The sequence below is a fragment of the Nymphalis io genome, chromosome 15, assembly GCF_905147045.1.
Source record: "Nymphalis io chromosome 15, ilAglIoxx1.1, whole genome shotgun sequence".
In the NCBI taxonomy this organism is placed as follows: domain Eukaryota; kingdom Metazoa; phylum Arthropoda; class Insecta; order Lepidoptera; family Nymphalidae; genus Nymphalis; species Nymphalis io.
Window position 1 is genome coordinate 4,303,228 of NC_065902.1, and position 27,615 is coordinate 4,330,842.

The following is a 27,615-nucleotide window of genomic DNA, read 5'->3' on the forward strand; positions in this document are numbered from 1 at the left end:
AATCTTCTCAACACGTCTAATACAAACAATTGAAGGAGTGGAAGTCATTAGATATGTCTTGCCTAAAAAGTGTAGTTTGGGTACATTACTGCAAATTAACTGAACTCTTATATTCTTTTTGGAATTTCAGAAGTTTAGTAGCTAGTTACATCGTCTCTAATACAATTCTTCTTTTTCATATAAGGTATATTTATTTAACATTTGCAAGCAAAGCAAATTGTGAAAAGAAAATTAACGAATTACGTAGTTATTTTTTTGGATTGAAACCCTCAGCTTAACGTATTTCTGATGTTAAGAAATATAGCAATAATATCCACAAAATTTACAAGTGTGTGCGCAAAGTCAGATGCACTTTATTCTCTCACTCTCATAATCAGATGGGACGGCAATACGACCCGACCGGAAAGTCTGGCTGGATCCATTTTGCGTAACCACGCAAATATAATATAATCGTAGAATAAACAAAGAATTAAAAATACGATACTAATGTTTGTACTTTAATTACACACAATAAATATTAACAAACACAACATATTCATTTCAACCGATTATAATGCAACAAGTCAAATTATAAGGTAACATTATTTCTAGGAATATAATAGTTTATAACAGTACAAAAGTTACAAAGTGTATACGAATATAAACGAATAGATATAAGTAAAACATGTGCTTAGTTAAGTTTTTTGTTGGTGGGTTTATATTTACTTCCTCTCCTTGCGTCGGCCCGGCAACCAGGTCACTTTTTTTTAAATATTTTTATTTAAAGTTTCAAAATGAAATAGATATAAATAGATAAATCAAAAAATTAAATAAAAGTAGAAAACATATTTAAGAATTTTAAAATAAGAGAAAACACAATAAGCTTGGTTACAATACGAGTGTATTATTTGCAATACAAAATATCGTCAGTTGCTTAAGATTTTTACTTTGAGCTGACATTAAGTGAAACACAAAAACCAATTAGTACAGTCGCAAATAATACAATATAGAGTCCAAGCCGCGCATTGGTTTCTTATTTCATAAACAACAAATTAAACAGGAACAGGAAAAAAATATCAATCTAGTGAAAAATTGTAGTGTGGCGTGGTCCGGCGTGGTCCGGCGTGGTCCGGCGTGCTACAGGTCGGAGCGCGCGAACGGCGCGTGGTCGCTGACGTAGAGCGGCGGCGCGGGGGGCGCGGCGCCGGCGTCGGCCGCGGCCAGCGCGCGGTACCGCGCCCGCAGGTGGTGCGCCGCCGCCTTGGGCTGCCGCGACCGCGTGAATATGCCCTTCTTGTTCCCTCCCACTCGCGTTATCGCTGAAAACGAAAACGAGCCGCTACAGAGTTATATCCGACTATATTCCAAACCGGCTATCCTCCTTCTCCTTTTAATAATCCACGGGAGTGGATTTGTATTCGTCCAGTGCGGCCAATTTAAATACAGGCCGCTTTATTTACCACCACTCTACAAATGGTATTTTTAATGGGAGAAAACATTACTTAAAATTCTGTAATCACTTAAAAAAACTTTTCACGCGATAAGTGATACGTCAAATGAAGTGCCGCCTAATTAGTAATGTTAATGAGCTGTATATATATATTATATTATATTTATTTCTATGTCGGTATACTCGAATAATGACATGCATATAGTTTACTTACTCTGTGCAGTCTTAAAGTCAGCGAAGTTCCAGATGAACTCGCCCGCGAAAAAGCCAGCGTTACGAAGTCGATCGAAGGCTTTAAAATGTTCCGACATCAAAGCCACTTGGTATTCTTCCGACCACACGTATTCCGGTACCTAGTAACATGGAATTGAGTGTCGCTATTTGAACGTCAACGAAAATTTACAATCGTAAGTACAAATTCTTAGATAAAACTATTGTTTATCCCAAACAATCTTATCTTGACGATCATAGTGTTTTTTTATTTGAAATGGTTCCATAAGAATTATTTACTCAAGAAATATTTGTTCCAAGCGGTACTCGAAGAGTTCTTAGCATCAATGATATTATTATTGAGTCAAAAATCCATAAATAAATAGGATATCATTTTTATAAAATCCACATATTGGCGGGAAATCAATTCACCGGCAATTGTTTTTACAGGATGAGTTGCCGTTAGGCAGAAGATCAACCGTAAATATCTGTCTTCAATATAATTTTTTTATTCGAATGTTTTTTAATATACTCTGTGGCGATCCCAAAAAGTGGGATAAGCAGCTGATGATGACTTACCATATGCAACCCGGCAATCGTGTCAGCTCCGTACTCAGTCATGATGACGGGCTTGTTGTGTTTCCTGAACCAGGCGGTGGCCTCGTCCACCACGTAGGTCGCGATGTTCAAGAGCGAGCCCGTGTTCGCGTACCAGCCGTTGTATCGGTTGAAGCAAATTACGTCTAAGTGTTGACCCTGTTTAAAGGGTACATTTTTTTATTATTTGCTAATAATATTAGTATATTGTCACATATATATTATCAAAATTTAGTTATATATATGAGGGATTGATTGAGAAAAATTGGCTGGTACTTAAACTGTGATCATGAGTAAATAATGTTTTTGTTATATATAATCTAACTGGATTTTTTTTTATATCATCACGTCCTTTTAACTAGCGTCAAGACGATTTGATTTTAAATAACTTATTTTTATTTATGAAGTAGCACCCATGTATAAGAGGTGCCTTACCAGTTTGGAAGTTCTTATCTTACGAGTCAATGACTTTTGCCTATCAATGAATTAAGTTAGAAATAACATAAAATGTGTTATAGGATATAGTAGTAGCTTTAAAGTAAATTCTATTGCAGTTACCAACGGTAACAATAACGTTTTATAAAATACTTTTGTAGGTACGATAGAAGACGTTACGTAAGTTCTGATACGATACGTTAAGTTACGATAATAATTAATTAAACGATAAATTGTTTTAATTAAAAAAATGCAAGTTACAATTTCACTACAGTGCAATAAATAGTTAAAGGTAATAAAGCGAAAATTATCCTATACCGAAATTGTATTCAAAATGTCCGAGAAACCCAATTACGAATTATGTAAAAAATATTTTATTCGAAAATGGTTTGCTCTTAAAATATTTGAAACATCTACGAGTACATGTTTATTAAGTCAAATTCTGATTATATTTCCAAATTGATTTTATTAAATGGACATGTTAAGGTATAGATTACAAGAAATACTAAAAAGGAAAACTTAAGAGCATATCGCTATTTAGCGTCGAATAGATCGAGATAGAGAAACGATATTGAAAAAAAAAATTTAGCATACTTACTTTTTTAAACGCCTTATCTATCCACGAGTACAAATATATTATGCACAATACTTGAATTATCTTTTGTAGAAGGAAGCAGGTTGATGTTTATAAAATATAATTAAACATATGAATTAATTATGATTACATACTTATGTGACATGTATTCATATGTAGGTAATTCATCTGTCACTTTATATAAATATGTAGTGCTTTGTTATATTTGTGTTTTTTTAATTAACAACGCAATATATGTGTTGAGGTAAATACACACCGATTTATCGACGAGGTAGCTTTGTGCGATTGCAATCGTAACCGGTCTTGACAAATCCATGGATTTCACGTGTTTAACGACATTACTGAAAAATATGTAATAGTTTTAATACATTACTATAATATAGATATATTCATGTGCTTGGTTTGTGTTTATAATTCATGTCGATCACGGCGGTGAACATCGCAAAGAAACCTGCATGACGTGTGTCGGATGAGTCTGCCACATGTGTAACCCAAAATAAAACCCCAAAACCTTTACGGAAAAACAAAAATGAAAATGTACTTTGACGTCGTACCATTGTCGTAATTATATATTTATGCGGTTGTGTATCGACAAAGAGAAGTGATTGAAAGTGAAATCACGTAATATCCTCACCCAAAATATGCATTCGCCTTAACATTTTGAGATCTGGGCTCGTTGGAGATGGACCACATAATGACACTAGGGTGGTTCTTGTCTCGTCGGATGAGTTCAGTTAGAGACTGTTTGTGCTTCTCCAGAAGTGCGTCCGTGAATATACTGTAAATGTCATCTACAATTTTAATATATATATATATATATATATATATATTGTTACTAGCTACCCGTCCCGACTTTGAAACGCGATCGCTCCTATCCAATCTAGCCATTTATGGAACCCAATTAAATGCACAAAAAAATCATCAGAATTGATTCACTCGCTTAGGCAGAATTCAGTAACATTTATGTACATAAGAATTATTTAGAAAAATATATAGTATTATCACTGATTAATTCTTATAAAATCGAACCCTGTAAGACAACAACGTATAGAGTATTTACTGTAACTACAGCAGCGCCATATTTAACTGTATCGATTACAATAATAAATTTTTAGTTGTCTACAAATGATCTAGTATTATATATTTCTAAACTAATTTCCAAGTCTTCTTTAATGAACATTTTATTTTTTAAATTATATAAATTCAAATATTGGCATCGTTACGTGTTATTATAAATATAAATTCTCACTCAGTGTCAACGCCGGGACATTCGTCAATAATCATGATGCCCTGTTCGTCAGCTAACTGGTAGATTTCTTCCGCGTACGGGTAGTGAGAAGTGCGGAACACGTTCGCTCCGACCCATTTGATTAGGTTGAAGTTCTTCACCCATAACACAGGATCCCAGCCTTTCCCACGTAGCTGTTAAATCAAATTAAATGTAAAGTTATTTATTGTGTTTATCTTGAAAATGGCGTTATAACAATTAATTAATTGCTGCAGACAAAGGAACATAACAATAATGCCAATAAAGTAAAACTATGTGAATTAAATTTTATGAGAAAAAATACAAATATATAAACTAAGTCCAGATAAATAAGAAAAAAATGAAATATCATTTTAGTATTAATAAATATGATAATAGTATTAATATATCATACTATCTGGAAGATTTTTTTTGTAAGTTATCCCTGTATTATAATTTTATCATTAATTTCTACATATATTACTTTTAATCTTTCGCTAATCAATTTCAATTATTCACTTAATTTATTCAAGCATTCTTGTTACCATTCCATGCGGTCATGATTTGTAATGGAAATTCTAAAACACTGCTCTATATTATCATTTAATAATCTAATATAACAGAAACGTATGTTTGATAGTTGACATGAGATGATATAATACTTCTAAAATACTTGTTTAATAAAATTCAACTTACATCGGAATCTTCGTGCATACCGAACCCTCTTAAATAGATCGGTTTATCGTTGAGGTAGATCGTTGTATTGCTCCACGTCACAGTCCTTATACCTACTTTCAAACTATATGTATCAATTAATTCTCCTAAAGGACCTAATAGAGATGCCTGAAATATAGAGATACATATGTTGAATAAAAACTATTTTCTTTATTAGAAGAATTTTTAAGACGAACAAATATTTTGTGACGTATGGGTATTAATCGTTTTTTTTTTTTTATAAAATGATGCACACTAGTGTATGCGTATAAATCGTTACTCCAGGCTTATACTAGTAGTTCTAAGACAGAAAATCCCAACTTTTACCGGCCAGACTCGGAATTCGAACTCGGAACCTTATAAGTTAAATACCAAAGATGAGGAAACTTTAGCATACAAAACTACGAGTACAGACTATAGTTTCTCTTTAATGTAGTATGTAATACTTTTATTTATCGTTGAAGTATAATAAAAATAGAAATAACTTTACCCTTAAAGTATACAAATAGCCAGGCTCTGGGTGCATGAGGTAGGGCCACCAAAAGTTAGCGTTTCCGAGTTCCAGAAGACCAGCGCAGTCATTAGCACCGGCTACTTGGGAGCCGTTCTTATCGTACAATTGTATGAGACATTGTGTATTGGATATCGTGTTTTTGTATGTCACATTGTAGATTACGAAACCTGTGTAAGAAGTTATAATAAGTAAGATTAACTGTAATAAATTGATTGAAAACTTTGCAGTATTCCAGAATGTTATTATTTTAATAAGGATTTTTTTCATTATTAGATATTTCGATGTTATTTATTTAAGTAGGAGAATGCCTTTGAGTTTTTTAATACTGATCAAATAATGTCTTGTTTCCTATTAAGGAATAGGATGAGATGATAATCTAGGACATCACTTTACTGCTGAACCAATGTCTCATGTGATAAATTAGAAAAAAGTAAAGCATATTGAAAACATATTTCAGCTCCTATTTAAAACCTTTGATTGATAAACAAGTTCTCAACAAGTTCTCAAATACTAAAATTGAAACAATGTTAAGGTCTTCCTGATTCGACTGAATGTACCTAGAAGATCTGGCTAATGTATTTTTATTTAAAGCTTTAATTAAAATACAAATTAAAAAATAGTTTTTTGAACGTATTTATAATACGAAATATTTTCAGGTCGTGCATTTGAAATATAAAATCAAAATACATCCAACAACTTTGCTCGCAAAATAAATAAATTGTCGTAAGCTCTAATCTAAGAACGAATATTTAAAGTTTTATGTAGTACAGTAACAGTAACAGCCTGTTAATGTCCCACTGCTGGGCTAAGGCCTCCTCTCCATTTTGAGGAGAAGGTTTGGAGCTTATTCCATCACGCTGCTCCAATGCGGGTTGGTAGAATACACATGTGGCAGAATTTCAATGAAATTAGACACATGCAGGTTTCCTCACGATGTTTTCCTCCACCGTCAAGCACGAGATGAATTATAAACACAAATTAAGCACATGAATATTCAGTGGTGCTTGCCCGGGTTTGAACCCACGATCATCGGTTAAGATTCACGCGTTCTTACCACTGGGCCATCTCGGCTTTTTTTTTAAGTTTTATATAATAATATATAAAACTTTAAATATTCGAAAATTTAGCTTTAAAGTATCAATTTGCTTATGTAATTTTGGAATACGGTACTATTAAGTAATGAGCCCAATCAGATATCAGGAACTTTAAAAACTTACAATTTTACTAGATTGAAAACTGTTTATATTATTATATGTCAATAATATCGTACAATTTATAAGATCTTGAAAACGTTGTAGATTCACTTAAAGCTAGGCTTTATCTTATGTTATTACTTACAAAATGAAATTTTCTGTGTTTTAACTTTAATAATATTACTCACGGCTTTACAAACAAACGTTACTCGGCTTTTTAGTTAAACCCAGATTTCTCTCTTACTTTCATTGTTGATTTGACATTCGAAAGAAAAAGACACGGCATTGTTTAACTAATCACTCGCTAAACAATGTTTATAAGTAAAACCGACACATCATACATAGATAATAATTAATTAATTCATTAATAAAAATAAAGTTACAATAAGTTGAGGCATGGTGATTGGTGACATATTCCCATACTTAATTTAAAACTAGTATAAATGGACTTTTAATGGCATGGTATATACGCAATTAACATCTCTTTTGACAGTAAACGTCAAGCAACCTCGTTCACATGAACCGTTAAGTTATTGTTCGCCATCAGTGCAACGTTGATATGATCATTGCATTGTGGTTTACAGGCTCGTAATATATGTATGAAGCATAACTTGTACAAGGATCATGCAGTCAGCGTCATTTCGAATATTCAAACAATTGTTTACTGGACGGTTTCACTACTTATCATGAATACTTTAGAATTCAATCTTAGAATTTTAATTCCATGTAATATTTAATGATTTTCATTCTTTTGTATCCCTCATTTTTGTTAATACTATAAAATAATGTGAATATTTCTCTGTCTCGGATTCTAATGAAATATAGTATAGGTATATATTAAGAACAAAAGTTTTCACTCAAACGTTACGTATATAAACGTTGTACTTAAATTTGACCTTGAAATTTCACTTTAACCGCTCCTAAAGAAGTTTACTTTAAGAATTGTTCATAAGAGAAAATAGTTAAATGTATTATTTATTAGTGTGAACCAATTACAGGTCAGCAATACGAACACAACGACGAATTGGCATCAAAAAAGACCTTGAATAGTTTAGCGGATTATTCGGCTAATTGGTGGATCTCATAGAATATTCGACATTCTGCTTATGCGAATATATCTCCTGATTGTTGTAAGACTAACAATTACTAAACTTTAATTAACTTTAGCGATTATATACCTAAATACCAGTTTTAATAATGCTTGCTTTGTTAGATTTTGGATCACGGTTAAATTTTAATTTGTTTTTATTTCTAGTACGAATACAATGGACGTATATATAGTTTTATCTATTAAATAATAGATAGATTTTTAAAATAATCATACTAGGAACTAATATAAGCTAAAAAGTTATAATGTTATTATAATTATATTTATAATGTTATTATTATAGGTTATAAGGTTACAACAAAATAAGGTCCTTTACAAGGTTATGTAAACTTGCAGACTAAAAAATTATTGTTTTATTAATTTACCATTTTTTATGTGTGTGTGTATGTATATTAGTTATTAAATTGAAGTTTATATTGAATATATTTACTCAATATTGTAATGTAGTAACAATCTACAGCTTTATTTATTTTTAACGAGCTAGTATCTTCAGGGTCGTCATACGAAGGGCAAATATTTGTCACTCAAACATATTGATGTATGTTATTTGTTCATTACACACCTGTTATTGAAATATATTGTAAATTTTTTTGAAGAATTTTTTAATTTATGAATGCATGAACATAAATGATGTCTCCGATGATATGTGGCTACCTCTGTCCATAGACTTACATGAGTACTGTATGAAATGTCAACAACCGTAAACAATTTAACACTGGCCACTCTATCTTCAAACTGAGTATCGGCGGTACAGAAGTATTGGTATTTAGCGGTAATAAAATTTGATGACTAGTTGGTATTTACTTTTTGAAAGCCAGTTTGTTCAAACTTGCATAAAGCCCTATGTTCAATGTAGACTTCAATATTAATATTATTGTTCAATAAAAAAATAACTCACGCTGAGTGACTTTTTGGAGTAATGTATATTTTTTATTGTAATTGTTTTCATTTATTATCGTTATATTATATATATTAAATAAATATGTCATGTCTTATAAGACGTATGAATAATTGCATATAAGATAAAACGAGGATTTAGAATTGCAGACGATATTCACGTAATCATTTTATGGTTATAATACTAGCAAACAAATGTTTAATCAATGTGTGAACAATATTTGTTGAAATGTATTTTCTTGTTATTATAGATATACCGAAATGTCTCCACGGCGGCTCATCTGAAAGACTCGCCATCTGTGCAGGATATTTCATATTGCAGAAATGTGTGTGTGAGCGCAGGTGCATCATCTATTCGCTAACTTTCTGAATCTATGAAACGGCAAGCTGACACGACCGTGAAGAGTTCAGTTGTAGAGACAACGATTTTATGTGTTTTCTGAAGCACTTACTCTCAACGTCCTAACTCCGAGTTAGTACGGAGATTTTCATAACAGAAAATTCCAATACGACGAATGAAAGCGACTGCGTCAAGTAGCTTATGGGGTTTATGTAAAGAGTAATACTATAATAGTCAATTAGGCTCATACAAGTCTTAGTATAAATCGATTGGGCTTTATTTTAATGGATTTAACTGAGAGGAACTAGTATCAAATTTAGCTAATAACATAATAAAAATTAATAACTTTTTGCACATTTACTTACCAGTCAATCCTTGTATATCCGTATTGACGATGACGTCGTCTATATAGGCCTGCGGCGTGGTGTAAAGGAACACAGAACGGTGTATACCCGCATAGTTGAAGAAGTCAAACGTATATGACTGTTCTTGACGAATTTTCGTGTTTCTGGTAAAGGAAAGTGGGGATTCTTAGAAAACAGACAGTATGTTAGCAATATTTTCGTCTAATGTAAACCAACTTCCTACTATTACCAGAAGTTAAAAATATATGTTATAAATATGTGTTATAGTAAATATAAGAGACTGATCGTGCCCTTTTGTGATATAGCATATTTTCTCTTCTTTTCTTTAATGCTATTTGATTTAGTATTAACATACTTAATTATATTAACTAAATAAAAAAATTGACCGTACGTACTGTACTTTTCTACTAGGCTTTTCATGGTTGAAGTCTAGTGTAGTTGTTGGTAACTATTAAATGAATATTAACGTTGATAGAACAATTTCTTAACCTTATAAGTCCCCAATTAACGAGACCTGGGATAAGAATATAAGTTAAATAAAGTAACTCAACAATTTCTTATACGGTTGCGTAAAAAGGGCTACCTTGAAAGCATAAGAGCTTAACATTTCCTATATATATTAATCATAAGACCTTTTCCTTATTTATAAATTGCTTGCATAAATAATTTCAGAGATATGTAATGTCAGTTATAACTCACCCTACAATAATGTCTCGTATAGATCCTTGTGGCACCGTGTCACTGAGTAACGTGTTGTCCACGACAACAGTGAGGAGGTTGCTGCTGTTGTAACTCACGATATCAGTAACTTCAACTTCGAAGGGTAGGTGACCGATTTCATGGTACGTCACCGGTATACCGTTCACCCACTAAATAATATCAATATATATATACTTAATAAATTGAGCTTATTATTGTCTATATTTTAACCCACAACCGCAAAGTAACAAGGAGGGTTGTGATTTTAGCAGTTTGTTTGTAGGTGTATCAGTATGTTCATCTGACACCGTGTATCAATGCTAAAAAAACTTGAAAAATGATGTGTCGTAGCTTCGTATTCGAATTCCGCATATCATAAGGTAGGTAAGAGATATCATATGCCAATGATCCAACATACTATGATTTGCGTATTCAACCATGCAAAAACATTAAAAATATAACAACTTTCAGTACGATATCAAATGAATGGTTTCAATTTTCACCAACTGCTTATGTCTTGCTTTGAAAAAATGCACAAAAGTGAAATATTAGTCTTAACCTAAATTTTTGTTATCAATTTGAGTCACTTTATCGTTAACGCCTAAATGGTTAAAACGATCTCCCACTGAGGTAGCACTCTAGTGATAAGGCCTGAATAAATGAGACGCATTGATAACATAATATGACTGTGGAAATATATTTTAATTAATCATTGGGTTATTTACTCTTTAAATTTTTATACACATAACTGGTGGTAGGGCTTTGTGCAAGCTCGTCTGCGTAGGTACCACCTACTCATCAGATATTCTACTGCAAAACAGCAGTACTTGTTATTGTTTGTGTTCTGGGTTGAGGAGTGAGTGAGCCATTGTAATTACAGGCACAAGGGATATAACATCTGAAGATTGGTGGCGCATTGGCGATATAAGCGAAACAAATCGTAGTCTAGTGATGTAATAAGTTACAAGTTGGATAATTATTAGTCGAGTTATTGCTATTCTAAGCTTTTTAAATTGGAATAGAAACACTTGTAAAAGGTTGCTACTTAAACCATAAGATTAGGAGAAATTTAGCAATTACATAGTACGTGTAAATTACTTCCAAGCTGTCAAACTTTACTTATATAAACGTTGCACTCCAATTTGACCTTGAAAACTTACACTGGAACTTATATTGGAAATTACTTATATGTTTCCAATATATTGTGCCCAAAATAGTTTCACTTGGAAGAGCTCAAGATCTGTAAATTTTAACAAGAGCTGGCAAACTATAACGTATATAACACGGGTCTTAGTGCCAGTCTTTCTTGCCTATAGTATTACCATTTGCCATATTAATAGTGTGAGGAACAGAAACAGAGTCGTTAATATAACTTTCATCAATTTCATGTCACGATGTCTCGTATATCCATGACGTATACCGCATTCCTTAAATGCGACTATCTCCCACAAACTAGCCGCAGAATTAAATTCATCTTATTGTGTTACAAGATTTCTTTGATATAGAATGTCATATTGTAAGTCAATATTGCGATAACGGTTAATTATTTCCTATTCGTTTTTATGTATTTTTAACTGTTAAAATAATTAAATACGGCAATTGAACATGAGTAGGTAAATTATTATTTCGAAAGTGGAATATCGCAGTGTAAATAATATTCAATAATCTGTTTGGATTTTAAATGAAGCATAATATAAATATTTTATTATTATAAGAAAAGACATTGCATGAAATAGTTTTGCAGTTGATATTTTAATTCTTCTTAATATCGATCATCGAAAGAATCACGCATTCGTTTGTCTTATACACATACATAAAAAGTGGCAGACATTTTCCTAAAATAGAATATATTTGGCAAAATGTAGACTTCCTAAAATAGTGTCCTTTCAAATATAGTATAGTTAGTAAAAAAGTATAGTTATTTTAATTTAAAAAATATTGTGAGAAGATGTATATATGTAAAAATATAATGAGAAGTGATATATATTTACTTTGGCTAGAGGACGTATGTAATATCTCTAGTTGAGACAGGTCAGTTGAACGTAGCGTGTCTAGATCAATTGTGGACGAGGGACTTCGTTTAAAACCATCTACTTGTATTAATTTAATTCGATTGTACTGAGGTTAACGGTCTATCATTTCTAGTAATTTGACGGAACTGCTATATAACAGGGTGGTTCAAGCATCGTGTAATTAACAAATTGACGATTTCAATTGCTATTTTCATTATGTTACTTAAGATATATTAAGGACAAAATATAAATTTATTTAAAATAATTTAAATTTTATAAATTAATAATGAAGGTACCTATGTTGTATGCAAACTATAGAAACTATATAAGCAGTTGCTGGTATTATAAGGTATAGAAATTGATGACAGTAGAAAATGAGGTGCATTTTAGTCAAAAAAGGCAGTAATATAATTAATGTCCTAAGTTTCTCACAGCGCACAGGTCAGTATCGGTCATTCGGTTTAACGTGGCGGCGGGTGTGGCGAGCTATCGCGACACCGGTCTCGCCCGACCTGACAAATTGTTCAATTATCCGAGCAATTGCCTAGCGACAGATGATTGGCATAGATACCTTCATTCCGAAGACTTACGTGATCCTTATTGAGTTACATCGGATTACTTAGAAATCTTTTAAATTACGTTTACCTTTGAGTAATATAATACGTACCTATTCGGTTTGAATGGTTCAAGAATTTTATCTTAAGTAATTCGCAAATTATCTGTTATAGAATACAATTCTAAATAAGAATATATTATTATAAAATACTATGTTTTAAATAGTAAAACTTTAAGATTTAAATAAAATATACTTACAACTTGCGCGGCGTAATGTACGCTGCTAAATCTGAGCCAAACGCGCTGCTCCATTTTAGACCACCACGGAGGGACATGAAAACGTCTGTCGTACCACACCAGTCCGACGTGGTCTCTCAGAGACGCATCCTCGCCGATGTCGTTGTACGAGGCCGGAACCGGCATCGGAATGATTGGTCCCGTCTGTACAGATTTGCAGTAAAAGTCGTTTAAATTAAGTTTAAATTGACTGAAAATTTGTAGTATCATTATCTGAATTAATGTGTGGAAAGGATTAATGAAACTTGTGTCTTTTTAATTCGTTAAATGAATAAATGGCTTTCAGTTTCCAAGCGAGGATTAAAAGGAATATTTAAATGTTTAGGAAATTTGCAAAACGAAGAAGTAAATATCAGAACTAAGAAACAATAATTTTGTAACTTCCGTTCGTGTGTGCGATTACGATGAGATACGCGTGTGAATGTATGTAAGAAAACCTTAAGTAACACATCTGGCGTAGATACTATTAGATACAATATTTTTTATTTTGCAAAATACGTCCTCTAAAACACTTTTTAAAGAATCAGGTTCTTAAGATGATAATGAAATTTAAATTTATTTACAATGACATATTCAAATAAATTGAAATGTGTTTAAGAGGCCAGAATCCGGGGTAAATAGCCCGGTGAACTATGTATGGATGAATAAATTTAGCATGCAGTAAAAAACGAGGATAAATAGTCTGATTAATATTCATTGTATTATTTTTTTATTATATTTCGTATTAATACGAATTACAAGTTTTTGTAACCATTCAGTCAATTCAATAATAATAATAAATAATGAATGTGGTTTATGCTTCTATTGAATAAACATTTACCTTTTCCAAATCCTGTTCGTACCAGCCATTTCGGTAACCGTATTCGGGGTCTGTTGGTGATCTTCTGAAGTTCCATATTCCATCTAAAGTCTTCAAATCTCTGGTTTCTGTTGCTCTTGGGTACAAGGCTCCTCCATTATATTGAGTTTTTCTTTTTTGAGGTTGATTAATCTCGTTTGCGCTCGCTGTTCCCGGAACGGTAGCATTGACAATTGATACAATAATAGAGAAGATGACTAAACTTGATTGACTTTTTATCATTATCTGTAAAAGGATAGCAATTTGTTTTATTTCAAATATAATCGCCTTTAAGGAGTTTGAAAACCTTTTTTGATTTACTTTAAAGAATTAATATACGTTTTTAACAGTTATACGCCTATACAATAATATTGTAACGATTATATTAATTGTTTATGGCTAATGTAACAATTTTGACACGCAAGCTGTTTGTATTAGTTTATATTGCATGTTGTTATAGTGAGCTCTCATGTTGCGATAAGAAAGTTATATATGATCATCTTTCATAAAAAACAACAAAGATACTCAATCTTGTATTTATAGTGTAAGTACAAATTTATTAAGCAATCTTGACTTTGAATATAAATATTATAGCCTCTGTGGTTTTAAGTAAATACTCTTTAGATTGGCTACATGTTATTGTCTTCAATTTAATTTAGAAAAATAGTACAATATTTTTTAAATAAAGTAATTTCTAAGAATATATATTTACACAAATACAGGTACGTCATGTATATTTAAAACTATTGACCCCCAATTGTATATGGACATAAAATACAAATTTGATTTAAAATATTAAAAAGTCTGTCAGTTCTTACCAGGTTAAGAGCGATATCGATTTTGAACAGAATTTCTAAAGCCGAATGATGAACCCAATACTTAATTGGTTATATATTGATGTATGGTTGCGAAACAAGTTGGCTTTCTAGCGCATGCGCATAAACAATAGGACTAATAAAAATTCTGTTTCGGATTCCACATGCCGCCATAGTCATTGCAGAATGTGACGATAAACGGATTTTTTACAATTTTCACATAATTATGATAATAATATGTTGTTACACAAGCTTTAAACAAGTAATTATAGCATTGTTTGCGATATTCAAGTATATTTTCTATCACAGTTTATAAGTGGAACTCACACGTCGTCGTTGTGACTGTAATGTTTTATTTTTACTCAGTTTGTTTTTTTTTTTATATTTGGTTTTGTCTAATGACAAATTGTTGCCGTCTCTCTTTCAATTACGTTAAAAGTAAAACAGAGTGAAACATTTTGTAGCAACAATTATAGTAAAATATATACTTACTGTATATATTTTACTATAATTGTATTGCTAGTTGTAAAATAAATGCAATTTTACATATTATTTTAATCAAACGAGAGTTACATATATACTTGGCTTTTAAAATTAAGTTTGAAGTTATATAAATTTCAGTAATTATCAATTAACGGTCAGATATAGTTTTTGAAGCGAGTACAAACATACCCTCCCAAAAATTCACAAAAGCGCAGAAGACGAACCAACTACAACACTTAAAACACATCTTCCAAGCCGGCTGGTCACCGTGGAAGAATACGACCACAACCGTCTAGCAAAACCACAAAACCATGTAACCAACCGAAACAAAAAATACGAGATCCTTTTAGAAAAAAAAAAAAAATGGAACCTATAATGTCAGATCTCTAGCAATACAAAATTAGAAATGAAGTCATTGAATACAAAAAACAAGGAAGGAGAGTAGGCAAACAGAGGAGAAGATGGTCTGATGACCTCGCGGAAATAGCAGGGAGCGAACGGCGGAAGATAGCAGTTCACAAGGAAAGTTGGAAGAAGCTGGAGGAGGCCTTTCGGGGCACATACCGCAAAGAAATAATTAAAAAAAAAAACATTTTAATTTATCATACATACATATGGGAATTAAAGGCTTTATTATTATTATTATTATAGTTTTTTATGTGTACGTAAATTTGAATAGAAAAATATACTTATTGTTCTTCGTGATAATTATAATAACATCCAAAAAAATCTAATTAAAAATATTTTACATACGATCCCGCGGAGGTCAACAATTGTTTGTTAAGTTTATAAGCAGTCGCAAGAAACTTATTAGCATATAAATAAAGCTGAAGGCGGATATAGACTAACCAAAGACAACTTCATTTTTTAGCATTTATTTATTCTACTCGTAAAGTAAACTCTCGGCAACATTACAACGTGTTTTATGTGTAATATGTTATTATATTTTATTACTTTTGCTGAAATTGACAGGTAGAAAGAGGACTTTTCTCAGCAATTAAGCATTATAAGCTATTAAGATGAGATTAGCTGCCGATATGTTAAAAATAATTTTTTAACAATAGGTTGGAAATATTTTTTTCATTATTTGTTTTATACTAATAATGAAAAAAATATTTATATTTAGGTCTTCAATAAAATCTAAATTAATTAAATAAAAAAAATGTACACCAAGCTTTTGATCACGACATGGGTCAAAGTGATGTAATAATATAAGTTAGTTATAAAATTCCGATTAAGTAGCAAAAAATATTATTCAACGACGATTATTATTAGACTATGACAAATGGATTTTTTATTTGAACGTATTGCATACGATTAAAAAGTTCAATCCCCTGACCAAATTAAAAAAATATATAAATATATAAAACGGTTCTTCACAAACTTTCCATAAACATGTAAGTTGAGTAAATAATATAATTATTGATAGGTCGTTGATATCCGATTAAGTTATCGTTTAAGTTTGTTTGCAGATTGATTAAGTTCGAGATTAGTTTTCATTTGATGGATCGTAATTTTCTTTGAAATTTCAAAATGTTCGTAAATGTAAAATTATTTTAAGCATAAAACAGATAATTCATTAAACTACTCTTATCTTTTTCTAAATCTTCGTTTTTATTAAGAAAATAAAAGGAATTATTGTTATTAACATCAAGCTTTTTAAGCTAAAGGTGAATTACAAGAAATTAATTATAGGAAATCAATTATATTCATATATATAATACGCAAAAATAAATATGCAATTCGATAAATGTATTATTGACTGCTTAATTAGCTGTCGATAATTAATAACAACTTTACAAAACAATGTTTAGTAAGAAATTATCGCAATGTTACGATACATAATGAAACGCTTCGATACTCTCAATATTGTCGTTATCTTTAAACTAACGTCGTTATCTTGACGAGCCGGTTGGCGTGGTTGGTAGATAGTTGCCTTTCACGCCGAAGGTTGGGTTCGATTCCCACCCAGGACAGATATTTGTGTTCATGAACATGTCTGTTTGTCCTGAGTCTGAATGTAATTATCTATATAAGTATGTATTTACAAAAGAAAAGCAGTATATGTAGTATATCAGTTGTCTAGTTTCCATAGTACAAGCTCTGCTTAATTTGGAAACAGAGAGCCGTGTGTGAATAATGTCCCAGGATATTTATTTATTTATTTAATTTTTAAGACTGCAAGGAGTCTAAACCTAAGGAGTTAGTCTATGGAAGTCCTTATCACTGTAATTAAAACGTGCTTAGTCAATAAAACCCAAGTCAGGGCTTAATATTTAGCGTTCATAACACTGTATCTGTGGCAAGTGGGTTTATTTTTGGTTAATGTCGCATATCAGTATTTTCTCATTTGTTTGTTATTTTTTATACAAATACGATATAACAACACATGTATATATTATTTATTTCTCTTATATAATTTAACCACATGTATACCCCGCTAACCGTTTTATTAATTGCATGTCCATTATCAAAAAGTAGGTCTGGAAAATATTGCTAAAACACCGATCGGACCGCTTGTTATACATACATAATTTATATTTATTACATAACTTTACTTCTGTTAATAATAGCTTTTTGGTGCACAATGCATACTTATATTCTATTTAAGGTCGGGTTTTCACGATATTGTCGGCAAAGTAATAAAATTAGCATTAGAAATTACAATATGAATATTCCTTGAATTTAACATTGAATTTACAAATTAATGGATATTCACATTCTTGTCATAAACTTGTATAAATACGCAAGTTCACAGCTCAGGTAAAACAAGTTAGTATATACCTATTATAAAAGTAATATTTTTTTCTATTAATTTTTAGGGTTCCGACCATTGAAATTAAAAATGCAATACTTATCCGTTTTTCTGTTACAGTAGTAGGTTTTCGTTAGTTTTAAGCAAATTACGCATAATATCAAGCTATATAATACTGTACAGGAGTAAAAGCTTAAAAATAAGCGTGCATGCAAAAAATGTTAAAAAAATCTCGATTACACATATTACTTCAATATCATACTCTTAATATGATTTTTTGTATGCCATATTTGATATGCCATATGATATTCTTGAAAATATTTTATATTATGTACGATATAAATTGGTTCACCGAACTATATGAGTACCGAGTTTCGGAATAGCTCGCAATATTTGGGCTGCTATTCAGTGCAGTGTTTACATTCCCGTGCCTCGGAAAGCATGTTAAGCCTTTGGTTAACTGAACGCCTGAACTCTCTACGGTCATGTCGTAGGTAGATGCCGTAGGTACTAATATATATATAACAAGATTACGAGAGTGAAGGAATAGAGTGCACCTGAGTTTGCGGACATACTTGCGCATAATATCTCCTGCCTTGCTAGCTATTCATATTCATATTCATATAGAGAACATCACATATTGTACATTTTGTACAAAAACAACTCGATAAAGATTGAAATGAACAATATGAGAACGCATAAACTGATAACAGATCTCTCTCTCTCTCTCTCTCTCTCTCTCTCTTCCTTAGCTCTCATAGTCCAATGGGACGACAATCCAACACGGCCGGAAAGAGTTCAGGCGCAGGACCCACGGCTTTACGTGCTTTCCGAGACACGGGAGTGTACACACTTCCAACTTCCAGACTCCGGGCTACTGAGAATTTTGTGACGGAAAAATCCAATAACTTTTTATTGACCCGACCTGGGAATTGTACCCAAGACCTTCGAGTCTACGGCTTTATATCAAGTCACTAGACCAACGAGGTAGTACAGACAATAAGCAGTACAGACAACAGGTAGTTTTAAATACTTATATAAAATATATTATATTATATTTTTAGAACCTGCAGCATGCGAGGCATGGAAATTTCTGAATAAATAATGGTTATTTTTATTTGAAGATATGCGCAAGTGCATGTGTATTTTAAAAGGATATTTGCTTGGTGGCGGCAATGCTGGTTTAGTTAGAGCAAAGTTAATGAATTTTACCTTTTCGTCACGTATGAAATAATGAAGTGCTAATGGACAGAGCTATTGACCTGACAAACGTTTCTTTACGGAATAAGGAGCACAAATAGCCACGCATTAGTTTCCACTTAACCTATTTTGCCTAACCGTTGTTTTTATCGTGTTAGTAGTCAAACTCGTTTCAATAATTAATAGCCATGTCGTTTAATGACAGGAGAGTTAATCACGCAATTAATAATATAAAAATCAAACTATTTGAAACCTTTTGTTATAGATACTTACTATTTATAATTATAAGTAAAAACTAACATTGTGCTCGGCGACATGAATAGAAAATTACGTATCGGTAATATTTTTTTTTGATGAGAAGGTTTGGAGCTTATTCCACCACGCTGCTCCAATGCGGGTTGGTAGAATTCACATGTGGCAGAATTTCAGTGAAATTAGACACATGCAGGTTTCCTCACGATGTTTTCCTTCACCGTAAAGCACGAGATGAATTATAATCACAAATTAAGCACATGAAAATTCAGTGGTGCTTGCCAGGGGTTTGAACCCACGATCATCGGTTAAGATTCACGCGTTCTTACCACTGGGCCATCTCGGCTTCAAAAAGAGGAGAGGAGGCCTTTAGCCCAGCAGTGGGACATTCACAGGCTGTTACGGTAATATTTTTTTTTAAATTGTAACCCGAGTTTTAACATAATGACCCAGTTTAAATTCCCAACAAACATGATAGGTTTCGTTAGCTGTAACAAGCTTTTAGCCTTATCAAATACCATATCTTGGTAACAAAGCGTCAAGCACCTCATAAAACCTTTATATTAACAATATAGCACTAGTATACCAATGTTATTTCCTTAACAAACCTAGTACGTAATTGTACAGCTTATTTCTTTATGATCATGTCTGCTTTTCTGTTTATATGTTATTGCTATTTACTCTTTAATTATAAGTCATTACACAATTTATTCCACTTTTTATTACTTTATTGATTTATTTATTTATATAGAATTACTATTCAAGACACCATCTTATGATGCAAACATATCGTTTTGGAAACGAACAAACACTCAATTCGCTTCCAACTTAACCAGTATAATTATGAAATCAATTATTTGTCAAATGATTGATGGAATTAACATTTTCGGACGGTTACTTGTTAAATTATTTTTTATTCATAAAACGAGTAAAAAGTTTGTTGAAAATATGAATATTAAATTACGATTAAAAATCTAAACATTACCAAGGACATTGATATTTTGACTTTCATGATTCGATATACTTACGTAATCATTTGTAAGCCGATCATTTTCGATATCATAGCCGATATACGTCTAATTTGATTTAAAACTTAGTATTCCTTTCGAGCTAGTTGGTACAGCGTGTCAGTGTTCATAGCACTTGTCCCACATCGATATGGTGATTTGTCGGGCATACTAAAGACTGAAAGCTCGATTCTTAGATTACTACTTACATTGTTGATGTAAACAAATTGCGACCTATTTACATCGTTTGTTCGTTTATATTAAATCGTTTTTATTTTTCCTCGTCTGTGATCAGTGTTTCGAAGTAGGTTTTGGAAATGAGAAACTGTTCTTGCTAACTGTAATTATATAATTACAAAATCTTAAAGAGAGCTTATGCTTAGAAATTAACAAGAAATTGTCTATTAATAATTCATATAAAATATTTTTATAATTTATAGATTTTGATTTTAAGGGGATTTTCGAACGGAGTGGCCAATCATGTATATATTTTTTTTGTTATAGTATGTGTTAAATTTAAGTATTATTTAAATTTTTTTTTTCCATAAATTATAAAACTTAAACAATACTTTAATTTAACTCAAAATAAAATACAAATATAATAAGCATTTAAGAAAAACTATATATATGTACATATATTAATAAATTGTTGGATTATTGTAGTTTATATCGATTCAATTGTCAAAATATATATATATATATATATATATATATATATAAGTAGGTATTACTTCTGTACTTACACAGATGAGTATGAAATTCCTAATACATATACGATCATCTACCATCATAATTTTATTATTTTCAATTATAATTATTTCGTTATAATTTATTCCTCAGATCGTGTGAGTCGTGATTCAGAAACTTGTGCACAATATCATTGTAATCTGTAATACTAAGGATAAATTGAAGGGTTCGAAAGGTTACCTTGTTAGCAAAACAAAATGTTATAACAGAAAATATTTTCTGTTATAACATTTTTTTTGTTTATTGTTATACTTTTGAAATTATGCTACTATTATAAATAGTTTTGTTTTTTTTTTGTTTTTTCCGGATTCACACAAAATCTACTGACTTACACGAGTGACACATAGGTAATATGGTTATAGTTTCAGGAAGGACATGGTTATTTTATTAGAAGATTAAACTTGTTGCATATATTTTTTGAAATAAAGATTATATTAACATGTTTAAAAGTTCATTCGGGCCGCCTTTGAACGCTCCTCCAATTGTTGTTGTGACTAAGAAAATACATAATGCTCTAAAAACACAAGATTGTACATTAGATAATAATAATATCATCATAAGATGTTTGAAATACAAATTTTATACGATATCCTATTTCGCATTACAACAATGATGGTAAATTCGATGTTCAGACTATGTTTTGGTGTTTTTGTTATAATCGGTAGTGACTTTTTTCACTTAGGTTTTTTTACTTTATTTCAGGAAGGTAGATAAGAAAGTAGTTCAGCTGATATCGCCTTCTTTCATAGACTTTGCAAAAGGTATAAACCATTCTGTAATCCGTCCGCACTGCTAGTCGTAGGATTGAAGATGTAATTTTTCATGTGCAGTGTGACTATCATTAAACTGACAAACTCTTGCTACTCTTTACTTTCATACTTCAGAACGGATCACGGGTATTGATGTATAGCGGTCAAATAGAAGATGATTGTTTTCTATTTATCTAGAGTTCTAGACGATCCTGTATAATATTCTACGACCGGGTTAATTTAGAATAAATGAATGAGACTCTTATCGCATTAAATACACAAGCTATGCCCACGACCTTACTTGAGTGATCTTTGTAAGTTAATGTACTGTTTATTTATGATGGCTCTATGGATTTAAGGTTTTCTAAAGGCTTACATCACTAGGCAGTGATGGATTGGGACAAGAGAAAGTTGTGAAATGATACTTTGGTAGCTTAAAAATTTATATTGTAGTGATGTATAAAGGAGGAAGACATATTTAGTTAGTATTTTGTATAGTAAACATAATTATGAAGTTAATCTCTAACAAAACTAAGAATCAATAACAAAAACAATTCTTATCCTTTATATTTTTTCACTATTACTCAAATAATTAATTAAGTTAAAATTTTAATGATATAGAAATACAACAAATATCAAGTATAAGTGTAGAATTTCATAAGTTGATATAAAACGCGGAAGAATTATATAATGTACTCGTATGTATTCAGAATAAAAACATGTTATGTACGAATCAAGTAGTTCGATCGATGTGCATCGGATATCAATTAACATGTGTTTTCGTACTCCAATTTTGTAAGTGAATATATTTTGTATTTTTTTTTGTTTAAAACGTTGACATAATAAGTATCTACTTGGGTATATTTAATTTCATTTTCGAGATTAATCGATAAAAAACGATACATAAAATAAAAAACATTAACGTTTGTTGAATATCCTTATTTTTGTAGGTATTTTATCTTTATTCTATTGTTGACATTAGTATGCTAAATGCTAAAATATGGTCTTAGTACAGTTATCTAAACTAATATTATAATTTCGAAAGTACCTGTCTGTCTGTTTATTACGCTTTCATGACTAAACCACTGAACCGAATTTGATGAAGTTTGTTATTAAGTAAGAACCCCAAGGAAGGACACGGGCTACTTTTTCTATTATAGCACCTGTAGTACTGTAGTTGCCATTTCATGATGATGAAGTAATAATGAACAAGTGTAAGTGAAGAGTTAATTTAATTCTTCATTCGATAATAATGCAATTTTAATCGCCATAGATTAGTTTACTTACAATTAAGGAAAATTAAATTGGTTTTCAAAAAAGATAACTTGTATTTATCAATAAGTTCATAAAGCTTGCTACGATCCTATACACAAATAATGTTCAACAAAAAATAACTAAAACTGTGCTGTAATGTTGTCGCTTATATTTTATAATATGATACTGTGGGAAAGTATTTATGTAATATAATACGTTTAATTCTCATTCAAGCAGTAGATATGCCAATGTGTCCTACAAATGCTGGATAGGCTAATTATAACCACAGCTTAGCTACGTAAGCTAATGCCTAAGCAAATTGTGTTGTGCTCAATCTTTAACTAAATTTACCAAGATCCAAAATATTTGTATTTGTCAAAGTAGTCAGTTTACATATTGTTTAGGTACAACGAGAAGTATTATTCTCGAGAACTACTATTAATAATAATTAATTATTCCTTTATCACGTAACCGTCAAAACTTAGCAATTTGAATCTTCCAAACAGATTTTCAAATTGAAGCTACAAATATCGATTTAAATATGTTTTTTCTTTTTTTTTTACAATTGTTGATTTAGTTTTTGATTGATTTGTTGATTTTTTTTTAAATTTTTAATTGTTTTCTACTTTTTTTGTTTATCAAGTATTGCTTAACTAAAATCGAACCAGCTAAAATAATAATATTATATAGATAACATGAAAGTTGAAATTTATTGTTTCCATAACTTAATACAAACTTATTACATATTATGAAGAAACATATCGTTTTTTACACATTATTTAAAGATTAAAATTAATACCATAATAACAAACATGTATTTGTACACTTGTACACCTGTACGGAATATATTAAAATGATAAATGTTAGCGTCATTAACTGTCCAATATTATACCTACCTCCTTTAATCATGCTTGAAGTGTTGGACGGATTCTTATCAAAAATGGTATAATTATGACTCTTTAGTAAATTTATTATATTCAATTTATTTATATGTATATTACGACTAAAAGGAAAGAGAATAGGTACGTTTAATTTACAAAAAAAATACCGATATTTTAAAAACGAAGCGGGCGCGTGTTTCTTTTCGTTTCTTAATAAATAAAATATTCTATAGCATTTTAAATAAATACTAGGTACTTGTTTGCGTTTATTTTATTTGTCTAAAGTTTGAACTTCTTTAAACAAATGTCAATTTTATTTTAATATAATAGATTTATATTTTAAGAATAAAATTAGTCTTTAATATAAATTACATTATAATATTATTTACTTTTTAAAATGAAGCGTTAAGTGGATCTGACATTTTATTAGGAATTTATTGCTACAAAGTTGAACGAACTTCAAAAAGATAAATTATTATGTTTTCATTTTATTAGTTTTATTTACCATCTCTAAATTACCTAATTGAGCAGGTTAAAGGAGTTCATTGCTATTAAGGTGTCGAAGCCACGATCCCAGATGTTTTGTTTTTTTAACGTGAATTTAAAATGTCCTTATATTTTATCAAAACAATAGAACAAAAAATAAGCGATTAAGACCTTATAAATAATTCATTTTTAATGATAATTTAAATGGTAATATTTCAATCCCAAAATTAAAATAAATTGATAAGGATATTTTTAAGTATATTATTTTTATTGTTTTATATAGATGTGCGTAATAAACAATCACAATATAGGTATATTAAATTAATTTAATTGTTTATCAATGAATTTATGACGATAAAAACATATTTGGTATGTCTTTTAAATATTATTAAAAAATAATCAATTTTAATTGTTTTTTTTTACGTTTTGTTCTTTATAATTGTTGTAGATGCATACTGCTGTTGGCGATATCTCAAAAATCAATAACTTAATTTAAATTAATATGTAAAAAATCTGAATAAATTCATGTACATCTTTTAATATGAAGCATTAAGATTTTTAAAAATATATTTTTTTCAAGTTTTGTTACTTATATATGCTATTATAAAAATCGAGAAACAAATATAAAATCAATAAACAATAAGAAAATATCATTTAATTAAATAATCAATAAAAAACATACTTACGTTTTAATAAGAAAGCTTGAGGTACTTCAGATGAATTAAAATTTCCCGCAATTTTTAAATATTTTATAACAATATTTAAAAAATATTCTCACTTTAATGCTATTTACAATATTTTTTTTTACTAAAAGTAAAACATTATATTTTTAATTAATCGTTCTAAAATTTCAAATAATTTGCACGTATTTTCCCTTCATGCTATATTCAAATTTCGATCACAAGCGCGTTCTCCACGCCACGCCAGATGCCGGACTGGCTGGATGTAAAAAAAAGCTGTCACACAGATAGGAACGCACCGGCATAAACCAACCAAATCAGAATTAATACAAGTATTTACTGTTCCACTAGTATTCATGAAGCAATTCTACGTGGTCGGTTACGTTATACCAATTCACTTTCTAGGTTTAGCGTGACTGAGTTGCTCCAGAGCTAAAAACAAACTAATGTAATGTAAACAATGATAACTAGCGATTAAAGGTTATTGTTTGTGGCGATGATTTCTATTATGTAGCTAATTGATTTATTATATATTATTATTATTGTCATTTTTATTATGACATACTTTCTTTTACGCTGAATGATTATATTTTTAACGTTGTTGTTTATTATTTAATACAATAATTTGATCATAAATTATAATCCAATAAAATTAAAAAATTATATATATATAATACAAAACAGTTTTGCACTAAATAATAATAAATTAATTTCTAATTTTATTTTTCTTTTACTATACGGGTTCGGAACATAATATAATACAGTTAAAAATATGATTTTTATATTTTGTAACATTCCTTGAACATATACCAAACATATTATACTGAAACACTTAAATAGTCCGATAAAAACGGGCATTTGATGTTGCGGTATTAATGGTATAATTAAATTAAAAGTGTAATACCGTCATTGATGTATAATTTGAGCGTATTAAGTTACATTTATAACGTGCTCAGAAATTAAACGGAAATTGGGAAAAAGTAATTTACCTTAGCTTTGCACGACAATCATTAGAGCATAATTTTTAAGTACTATTCAATGCTCCTTTGTCACCATTACTAATTTTATTTAAATATATAATTTATTCATATACAATATAATAGTAATATGAATTTGAATGAAAAAAAATTCTGAAATTGTTCAGGCACTGGTAATAGTATAGTAAGTTCCATAAAAATAATAATATAATTTTATTATTTTTGACTTAGACTATAGTTCCAGAATTTTCTGCTTACGTTCACCATCATCTTGTGTAAAAAAGTTATTAATCAGACTGTAAAAAAATATAGACACTTATTTATATTTAGGTATGCAAAAACTTTTAACGCCTAAATAAATGTAACAGAGACATTTATTTAGACGTTAAAAGTTTTTGCATACCAAGAAAAATAATTAACAATGAAAAATAAAAAGTACACAAACAGTACAAAAGATGGTATCTTCTTAAATCAAAATTATTTGCGTATCTAAAAATTATTCCATAAATGTTACGAAAACTGTTAAATGCTTTCATAAAACTCTTGAAAAATTTCAAAGTAACTTAAAGTAAAGGCTTACGTTAAGTTTACTATACATTAAAATGTTCATGCCGGTACCGAGAAATTAATCATATTACGGCCTACTGCCTAGGTTAAGTACCTACAGATGTTCAACAGTTATTACCGTGCAGCTGCGTTTCGTCGACAGTCCCACCTCTACTTCCGGCATAGCTAAATTACTTTTAGGTTTGCTTCTCTATTTTCTTTATTTGGACGTGAAGTGGTTATGTAAAACACTTCTTTAAGCCCTCGGTAATCTTTTATTTTTCGTAACAAAAACTAACCTAGTTAATAATGAACCAAGTTTTCACAATAATTGCTTTATTAAAATATGGTTTGGACCGCAATTGTACGATGTTTAATGGAAAATATATACATAGATATCTGATACCATTTTTAGGTTATACTGGTATTTAATATATGATAAAGATTCAAGAATGTATCTGCCATTTCCGAACTATACTTACTAAATAAATCATAGGTACCTACATACAACCATAGGTACTTGCAATTTTTAGTAATTAACAAGGCTATTTTTAAAGCCTCATTGTTTCTCCTAAGCTTATACTCAAACTAGTTAGCTTAAACTTCTGCAGCGAGGTATGTGCATACAGGATAGAATAACTAGGTCATATCATGACCTACAATTTTGTAGCTGACTGTTCTCACTAATTCAACTTCTTGTGAGTAAAATTATCCTACAGCAGCAGGTATGAAAATGAAA

General features: G+C 30.4%; 1 protein-coding gene across 2 annotated transcripts; it reads right to left on the reverse strand.

Annotated features, from left to right (window-relative positions):
- Positions 1-481: 481 nt before the first annotated feature.
- Positions 482-25,771, reverse strand: LOC126773620 (beta-glucuronidase). Of its 2 annotated transcripts, none has more exons than XM_050494603.1 (13): positions 25,360-25,771; positions 14,027-14,290; positions 13,168-13,350; positions 10,343-10,512; positions 9,644-9,786; positions 5,717-5,907; positions 5,209-5,355; positions 4,516-4,688; positions 3,901-4,044; positions 3,523-3,607; positions 2,219-2,395; positions 1,644-1,782; positions 482-1,298 (listed from the first exon to the last, which is right to left on the reverse strand). In XM_050494603.1, the coding sequence occupies exons 2-13, from the start codon at positions 14,285-14,287 to the stop codon at positions 1,117-1,119; spliced, it is 1,995 nt and encodes a 664-aa protein (XP_050350560.1). In that variant the 5' UTR covers positions 14,288-14,290; positions 25,360-25,771; the 3' UTR covers positions 482-1,116. The 2 variants fall into 2 exon arrangements, with proteins under 2 accessions (XP_050350560.1, XP_050350561.1); XM_050494604.1 differs by lacking the exon at positions 25,360-25,771 and adding an exon at positions 14,863-15,000.
- Positions 25,772-27,615: the final 1,844 nt, after the last annotated feature.

Coding starts and splice junctions, on each gene's coding strand:
- LOC126773620 (XM_050494603.1), bottom strand. CDS start 14,287: ATGATAAAAAGTCAATCAAGTTTAGTCATCTTCTCTATTATTGTATCA. Junction 5,908..9,643: donor GGATATACAAGGATTGACTG/GTAAGTAAATGT, acceptor CTTCTTACACAG/GTTTCGTAATCTACAATGTG. Junction 5,356..5,716: donor GCTATTTGTATACTTTAAGG/GTAAAGTTATTT, acceptor TCTATATTTCAG/GCATCTCTATTAGGTCCTTT.